Source organism: Anabas testudineus, chromosome 2, assembly GCF_900324465.2.
Source record: "Anabas testudineus chromosome 2, fAnaTes1.2, whole genome shotgun sequence".
NCBI classification, from domain to species: domain Eukaryota; kingdom Metazoa; phylum Chordata; class Actinopteri; order Anabantiformes; family Anabantidae; genus Anabas; species Anabas testudineus.
In genome coordinates, this window is record NC_046611.1 from 5,972,800 (window position 1) to 5,982,374 (window position 9,575).

The following is a 9,575-nucleotide window of genomic DNA, read 5'->3' on the forward strand; positions in this document are numbered from 1 at the left end:
CCGGCCCACCGTCAGGTGCACACAGATGCTGGCTCTGGTAACATAATCAAAGAGGATTGTCAAAACCCAGTAGCAGTTCTGTTTGCTTTGTGTCCCTGACATTGTTTTAAATGTAACTTCTGAGGGTGTGTGTGTGTGTGTGTGTGTGTGTGTGTGTGTGTGTGTGTGTGTGTGTGTGTGTGTGTGTGTGTGTGTGTGTATTTTAGGCAGTGTGACGACAGCAGTGTATGAGGAGTCTTGTGGGGGTGAAAACACATAAAGAGAGGGTAATGTAGGAAATACATCTGTTGCTGTATTTCTCTCAGCATTGGAGGGGAAATCTACATCCTGATTAACTTTGACTTTAACCCACATTAGTTATCACATCTCTGCTGACAGTTCAGCTTTTTATTGAGGCTCAAACTATTTGTATAAAGCAAGATATGTATGAAAAACAAACTAGTCTGCCAGTGACTCAGAATATAGCTGTTGTAGAGAGGAGTTGTCCATCCATCAAGCGAAATCAGGCAGAGTCGGTTTGTCATTTTGAGGAAATGTTTGGAGTGATGGGCCTCTTTTGTTGTTTGTTTTTTCTGGGAGTACACATCAGATGTGGTTAGTGATGTGATGTTAGCTGGTAGCCAGAGGTTGGAGTTTCTCTCTTTCCCTCTTATTCCTTCCTGAATTCTTCAGGCACTTCTCCCCAGTTATTTCTGCATCTGCCTGCACTTCCATCAGTTTTATAAGATTAAAAGAAGTCTGGTTTTATTGTTAAATCTAAAGCATTAGATTTGTTATAGTATACAGTGAGATACTTGAAACTGAGTTTCAAATGCCACACAGTGTTTATGTGTTTATTACAAATTCAGTATTATAATTATAGTAATTGGGCCCCCAGCAAGGCTCAGCAAGAATGATCTAAGGCACCACCCTTTATTTATTCATACCCCCAAAGCGAAACTGGAGATCTTATAGAGAAACTATTGGCCTTCATCAGTTATTATAGATAAAGTTAACATGTAAACAGTTGGGGGTATGTGTGATTTGAACAGCTGCCTGTGGAGAGCACGCTTTATTTACCAAACCAGAGAGCAAAAATAGATTCTGAGTGTAGAAACCGCAGGAACTCAGTGTGGATTGTTACATTTGATTAAACATTAAACAAGTTATACAGACAAGTAAAACTTCGGAAACAGCAACTTAAAGAGTGTATTTTATTCAACAGTTCTTCCATTACCTCCAGCTCCCATGCGCCTATAGCAATCCCCAACAATTTCATGACAAACTGTATTGATATGTTGGCTCAGTAAATTATTCCCTTGAGTTTGAGTTTGTCCCCAGTCAAAAAAGCAGAAACAGCGAGCAGCAGGAGCTTCCCATATGTCGAGAAAACCTCCCCATCTGAACATAAGTCCAATCTAGGTTTGCATGAAGTTAATGGCACATGAAATTGGTTCCACTGTGCAGGAACTCCACCAATCAACCAAAGGGGAACCCCCTCTGGCCAATTGCAATATTTGGGCTTATTAGGTACAGTATCATGCAGGGCTCCTGTTTTACATTCATAACCTCGCTCACTGAAAAACTCCTTTGGAGTTGGTAAACATCTACTGTAGTGTGGCTGTGGGAGGCGACTTTGTGCTGATAAAGATTGTCTTTTAAAATTGACAGTTGTTGTAAAACCGTATTAAGACCACCTTAGACCGCATTAGAACTTTAAAATAAATAATTAAATGGGACATAACTCACTGACTTGAAAACCAACATGCTGTTTCCTGAGTCATTTGGAGACATTTCATAATGTGTATATTTAGCTTTGTTATAAATGTAGACGCTGCTCTAAGTCGGAGAACATGAGACCTTGTACATACAAATGCTTTGTGTTTCATGTCTGAAGGAGGGGATCGAGTCAAAAGAATTGATGGATGGTTTATGTTTCACAGGCAAGGTGACGAACAAGTATCGAATGATTAACAGGAGGTAGAAATAGTACAAAACAAGCGACAGCACAACCCTGTGAACTCAGGAAATGAGTAGCCCTCAGCTAAAGTGTGTTAATACCAGCCTCCTGGCAGCGTGATACTGATCATCTTAAACCACACCAAGCAGGATCAAGTCTGTTTTCTCTGCTTGTGACCCAATCGGAAAAATACACAGTGAATGAAGAAAATGTGAGGTGAAGTCTCACAATTTGCTTTACTGTACCAATTCTGAAAGACACGCTGTAAAAGGAGGGATTTGCAGTGTCAGTGTGCAAGAAGACAATTAAATTGTCTTCACATTTGATACTGTTAGTGTCTCTTGTTATGTGGTTTGTGTTTGTTTAGGTGTTGGAGAAAGCTGTTGGAGGACAATTTGCCTTGACTCATCCGTTGCTGGAATTTCACCACAGGGCTTTATTTCCAAAATAAAATGACAAAAGACAGACAACTGTGGTCTGGGCAACATTCATATTTTTCAATAAATGTGTCCCTGTTGATTTGTCAATAAGTGGTTTTTGGTTAGGCTTTGACAAAACTAACTGAACCGTTCCTTTAAATATATGCCCTGGAGATGTAGCCTGCAATCAACAATGTCCCACCTGGGATGAAGTAGACAGAAGATTAGTAAATAGCTAAATGCCCTAAGTCAGTGTGACTGTAAACACAATTAGAATATAAATATGAATCAGTACAACCAAACAAAAATGCAGCTTCACCAATATTAGAAATTGACACTATTTAAATTTTGCTGTTATTTTATTCTGTTGTCCAGTTTTTGCATTAACTACATTAGGATAAAGTAGTTTTATGTGGCAAATGTAGATAAAAGCTCTCATACATCATGTCACTGGAAACACAGCCTGGTTAGATTTTCATCTTGTGGCCACATCAACATTAGAATAAAGATAAGGTGTCTTTCTCCTGCATTACTTGAAACAAGACTTGTGGAAGATGAGGTGAGAAAAGGCAGTCATCTAATCATGTGGCTTATGCTTGAAAACCTGTGCATGTATATTTTATTGTTTTTTTTTTCTTCCTGCCAAAATGAATCATATCAAAAGCAAATGAAATGGTAGCAGCTCTGAGGTAATGGTGTTCAGGTCAACACAGAGTGAAAAAACAGCACTAAAAAACCTGGCAAGTGTAGAGTCAGGACTGACAGGACAAAGGAAAGCTATTGATATTTTGATGTAATACTGGACAAAATGTTGATTTACTATGGTTGCTATTTGTTTAAGGTCTAATATTTAAATACATAGACAGGATTTGCTGGAGCTATGTTGCAAATTTAGGTTGTAAAGTCACTGATGAGAAACTTTAACTAAAGCTAAAGCTGACATATCCTTGACGACATCACTGTAACGTCACCAGGGTCTTTTTTTGTAGACTTGACAAAGCTCCAAGGACGCCATTACACAACCGTTTTTACCGGCTGAGTAGCGCTCCAAATTACTAATATGTAAAAAAAAATGATTGCATACAACAGCCCCTTGCTAGGAGACCCAACATCCAGCCTGACCAGAGTTAGTTGGTGATAATTTGACACAACACAACTTGAATGTTCTTCTGTATATTTTGAAACAGGTCCCCTTAAAAAGCCACTACCATGAGTAGCTCTATTGACGTGTACCTCTGCCATCATGTGTTCTATCAAAGTATACCTTGGCATTCATCCCTGATGAATAGATCGAGGGAATCAAGCAAAAGGCCTGGAAAGTCATGTTTGGTGGTGACTATTCATGCACTGCTCTGTCCTCTCCCTCGCTTTTCATAAACCGCATGTGCAGCCCTGTAGAGGCTTTTATGTTTAATATCCCTGCTGCCTTTTCATTTCAGCTAAATTCTGTTTTATTAGTCCCAATGGGGGCAACTCATTCACGCACCAAAAGGTCTAAAAGGTGATTACTGGTGGGATCTAAAGCAGGAAAGTACATATTTTGTGGAAAAAACCATTAAGCCCACACTCTCTCATGGCAGTAATTCACTTCTAATTTAGTTAACATTTACTGTATGTGCCTGCCTCATACAAAAACATCCTCTAGATGGTCACTCTAGAGTCTGTGCCTGTTCACATCAACTGTACGTGTGCTCCAAGTTCCTGCAATTATGCTGTAATTACACGCTGAAAATCTGACATCCATTTCTGTGCAATTTGTTTCTTCTTTTTTTTTTTTTTTTATTTACTTCAGGAAACTACCGCTGAAGGAAGAAAATGGAAAAGAGTCTCTCAAGCCGGATACGATTGAAATCAAAGTTCACAGTGACAACAGCATCCACACAAAGCCCGACGACAGCAAAGCGTAAAAGGGTCGGCCCGCTCGCCACCAAAAGAACATTCGGATCACGAGACCAAAACCCAGAGAAACTACAACACTGGAAAATAGTGGAGTAAAATACCATATCTGTTTATAGCAATGCCCCAGTGAATGGCATGTGTAAATACAAATAATAGAGAGAAAATAGAAGGAAGAATGTGTCAACCTCTTAGACACCCTGAGTGATAAATGTATCATGTTCTTACAAACATGGCGTCAATGGAAAGCTCTTGTTGATCAATGATTGTATATTACTGTATTTTTTGCTGTTTATTTGTTGTTTTGTTAATTTTTTTCTTTATACAAACCACAAGACTTTCATCTTTCATGCAGGTAAAAATCATCAGGTATAAATCACGTCTCTGGCCCCACTTCTGTGGCTTCTCTCACACAAATGACACAATCACAAGTACAGGATGCGACTGTGCCCTTAAGCTCACACCACTAAGGTTCTTGTTTTTGTTTATTCTGTTACAGTGAATGCATGGGTAGACCCTCACTGCAGAATATCACCATGATTTAAACCCAAACTCCTGTTTCCATGCCTGAGTGTTACACTACAGCAACCCTGTTTTGCCTTTAATAGCTAGGAAAGGTGTTCGGCTAATGAGAGGCAAATGCTGCAGTGTTGTGTGTAAACCTAGTTGGCTTCAGTAAGAGAAGGTAAACCACTGTTAATGGGGGAAATGTGACCACAGGACCTTATGATTAATTATGAAGGGATGTGTAGGGGAGTAGTGTTGTTTGAAGGGCTGTTGTGGATCATACCTTGTGTTGCAGGAAAGCAAACAAAAACTCCTGACAAAAAGAATGTGTCACAGTCTAGGGAGTACACAGTATAACACCGCACATGTGCATTGATGTCATTGTTAGCCGAGCCTTTTATATTGATGCTGAGTATTACTGACACTCTTCAACTGTCTCATCCTCCACAAACGTGTGCATTGTGGGAGTTTTATTCATCTGTGTTCAAATTGCATACAGCATACTGTTGCCAGAGGGTTAACTGCACTGCAGTTTAGGCTAGAAAAAACGTGACGTGAACGGCGCCCCCACAAATGCCCTGAACGGTGATCATCATTATCTGGAAACACAGTGAATGGTAGGACTCAAGGCATGGGAACAAACGCTGAAGAATAAATCACACGTGTTATGTATGTTTTTAATGATAAAAAATATTGATTTCTTTCTTTCTTTATTCATTCCTGTATCAGATCTGTCTTTTTAAACTTTTACGTTTCTCTGTCTGATCACTGTTCTCTCTGATGTTGTCATGTGCTGTACATAGGTGAAAAAAAAAGAATATTTTACAAAGCTTTTATGTAAATATACTCTAAAGGATGTGTCTTTTTTCAAAATGCAACAGGCTTGGCTTTTCTTTGTGAACGCTCCTCAGATGAAAAGCTGTTTTGTTTTTTTTTTCCTTCTTCTTTTTCTTTTGTTGTGTTTCTTGGTCCAAAGTTCAGTGATGGTGTAATATAGCTTTTTCTAGTCATTTGCTTTTCCCTTAAGAAAATCCATGCCCTAAGGCTATTTCACGGCATTTCAACGGAGGCAGTAATTACGGCATTAGAGTGCCTTCTCTTTTTTCCTCCCCCCTTGTGGCCTAATGCCGCTGCAGCAATGTAGAACATCAAGTGAATTCATGATCACAACTTTGCTGCAATTTTACCACTGAATGTGTCAGAAAATTTCATTTTATTGTGGTGCTGTGATTTCTGGGAAATGTAGTCTTAGGATTGTGGGTTGTAGTCGACGACACTGGGCAGATACAGACGTGTATAACTACCTAGTACAACTAGATGTCAGGTTAATGCTGTTACTCTTGAGTACACAATGCAGTGACAGGCTGCAGAAATCGGGTTTTAATGCCATGTAACACGTCATCATATGATTGTGTGTGTGTGTGTGTACGCTTACATGCATGTGCGGGTGAACATGGATCAGGTTGCATGTATGTCAGTTGAATGTATCGGCACGTACTGTAAGCCAGTCAGTGTGTATGTGAGAAAGTTTGTGTGCACCCATTTTGGTTTTTCACAATAAGAGCCTCCCAATTGCAACTAATACTCTAAATTTAAGATTTCAGAACATAAAATGTTTCTACTCTGGAATTTATTTTGTCATAATTTAAGTGTTATTTTTGTTAACTATTTATATTAGATTAAAATGTATTAATGAATACACTTTTCAGGTCCATGCAGCCCTGCAAGTGATATAGGTAATGATGACCATGTGCCAAGTATGAATGTCCAAGTAGTGTGAGCGTACAAGTGTTTCACTTTGAGTGTGGAGTGAGTTGGCGAGAGCTCTCATGCTGAGTTTCAGAGTGCGCTCTGATAGGTAAAACCTGATTATGTAGTTCTCGACAGTGATTAATTCCCCAGGCTGCAGCACTCCACGCATGTGTCTGCGAGCTCCCTGCCACCGCCACCCCTTACCACTACTCCCCGCCTCTCAGACTCCATTCGTTTTTATCTCAGACCTCGTAGCGCTGGCTTTGTTTTCTCACAGCAAGTCCTTGTACCTGCATATCTCAAATGGATGGTCCTGCCATGGAGTGGTTCCGCTGCCTGTTACGATGACTGTAAATATGGGAGCACAGTGCCTGGAGGCTATACGATTTGTACATGTTCTTTTGTATTTGAATATGAGTGTAAATCCCCGACCCCCCCCTTTCCCCTCTCCTCTCCTTTCCTCTCCTCTCCCCTTTCTCATCCTCCCTTCCTCTCTGTCTCCTCAATCCTTTTTCTGTAGGGGTGTTTGAGCTCAGTGTACAGTATGTGTCCTCCTTGTCCATTGCTCCCTGTGTCCCTTGGACTGTCCCCACTGAGTGTGCTTTGTGCAGGAGGTGGGAACTATTGGTGTCTCTCTGTACGTACCTGTGGAACACTTGTGACTCCTGTCATTTGCTGCTGTAAATAAACATGTCCTGGTAAAAGAGAGTGACATGCTGTTATTCATGTGGCTTCATTTTTGACCAGCTTATATTTGGGTGTCCTAACACAAGGTATCTTAAACTAACACCTTAGGTTAGCTATTGAGCTATCGAGGCCCTGCCTGATAATAACATCTGCCTGCACCTGCCCGAAGCTGTAAAGCTCACTAATTAACACAGTATATCAAACTGTACAACAACCAAACAAAGTGTTAAAAGGATGTTTTTTATAGGTGTTATGTACTACACACTTTTTTTTTCGCACAGTGACTTCTTGCCTTGCAATCTGACAAAAGTGGTTCAAGTAACATACAGTATTGGTGGACCTCGTGACACGGAGTCAGACCCATACTCAGTGTTTCACATCATTTCTATATGCTCAGCTAAGTAAAGCTAACTGACTGAAAATTAGCACAGCAACAAATATGAGAGTGGTACAAGTATGCTCAGATATCTCTTAAAACACTCAAAGTGTGTCCGAGTATTGTTTTGAAATGTTGTTACTTCTAATTAACTTACATCATAAAGGTCTACTGTTACTGACACACACAATTAGAAATCATTTTTGAGGTATGAAGTTAAGATTTCTGCAACATCCTCTTTGTATAACTTTCAAAGCTACAATAATTCAAATGATTCATACTTCATTCTTAAATTTTGAGCAGGATACATTCGTGTGTAATAATTGAAATGTGTGCAAGGCCACAACACAGTTATGTAACACTGACCACTACAGGGATAAAAGATATTGTAGATCCAGATAACGGGGGAACATTTCGTTATAATCCTCTGCAATGTAACTGGCTCTGCTTTAGTCTGGTGCAGCTGTCAGATAAAAGCAGACTAGTCCACAAAGACACAACTTTAATAGCTTTTAATTTGTATCCAGCGGAAGTCAGAAGAGCCCATTTTTCCGCAGGACAGCGTGTTATTTTCGTCAAGGTCGTTCCTAAACCTCCATTGCCCCCGTTTAAAACGGTGACTGAGTTGCATCTAAATCTGGCCTCCTTTCCTTGAAACAGAAGAAGTGCTTTAAGACTGAGAGACTGAGAAGCTCTGCTCAAAGGAGGAATTAAAACAATTCTGAATAGCATGGAGCCACAGTCTTCCTTAACAAAGCTGCCCCCTCTTCACTGCTCATTTGAAGTCAGCAGATAACGTTTCTCAGACGTTTCCCTCCCACGTGAGGGAGGGAGGGAGGGAAGCAGCAGGCTGCCTGTTGGATCCTGGCTGCAAGGGCCTCTGTTAACAAACTTCAACTTCATCTCCCACAGGGGCTCAAAGGAAGCCTGCACATCAAACACTGAGTCTCATTTGGATTGAAGAGATGCAGAGAGGAGTGATATTGGCCGCTCTGAGGGGTGGGGATGGAGGGGTGGTGTGGGCACTGGGTGGAAATGAGTTGAACAATCACAGAAAGTGAAGTGAAGTCGCTTTCCTTCAGTGTGTCACATGGTGGCCTGACAGTCAGGAAGTTAGACAAACAACACAAGTATTGGACCACATACAAACACGCACAAGCAGCACAAGCTGAAGCTGCACACCACATGAAAAGATAGCACAGTAAGCCTTAAGGTAATATTTCTCTCCTAATCTTTCCATTTGCAGAAACTCCCATGATACTGCACGCTGACAGCCCATAATCCCAACTATGAGAGAAGTTTGGGAGGTCTGGGAACGTAGCTCCCTGCCATTGTTGAAGTTTTCCCTCTCATATGCCCACGTGCACTTAAACGCCTCTGCCTGTCACACGCTTGCACACAGAATTCCACAGTGAGACACGTACATACGTACACACACTCAATCCAATTTCTGAAAATTTGCCAACAAGTGAGGGAGAAGAGCTTCCACCTGGGTAAATCCAGCAGAGAGCTTTTTGGCAGGTACAACCCTCTGCTTTTTTTAATCTGCTTGATTTCAGACTCTCCCAGCAGAGGTCTGACTCTCCTCTGGTTTGACAGGCGAGGAGATGGGAACCAGCAGGTGTATGTGTGTGTGTGTGTGCGACTTGAAAATTGTAGTGACTAATTCTCATTCAAGAGTGATGATAAATTTGTCATGGCAGAAAAGTATAAACTGCATCACTGAGCACTTGCATGCATACAAGTGCATGGGCACCGAAACAGCTAAGAGAACGCAGCTTGGTAGCAGTAGTTTTCAAAAACTTCACAGAGGGAGTATCATAGTGGGCTCCCTGCTTTTATCTTTGCACAAATATTCGCTTTACCAAGCCAGTATCACCTTAAAGTTTATAAAGTATGCAGATCAGCTTTCACTGAAGAAACCGAAATGTCACCAGAAGGAAAGTAAATAATCAAAAAATGATTTGAAACTGTTTTCAGAGTGTAAATATTTACTTGA

At 40.7% G+C, this 9,575-nt stretch overlaps 1 protein-coding gene across 2 annotated transcripts in view; it reads left to right on the top strand.

Moving 5' to 3' along the window:
- The window catches only part of LOC113163030 (neural cell adhesion molecule 2), a 278,200-nt gene extending 271,255 nt beyond the window's left edge, over positions 1-6,945 (top strand). For both annotated transcript variants that reach the window (XM_026361330.1, XM_026361331.1), the window contains exon 19: positions 4,151-6,945. In XM_026361330.1, the coding sequence (XP_026217115.1) occupies positions 4,151-4,265 (115 nt within the window). In that variant the 3' untranslated portion in view covers positions 4,266-6,945. The remainder of the gene's footprint in view (positions 1-4,150) is intronic.
- Positions 6,946-9,575: the final 2,630 nt, after the last annotated feature.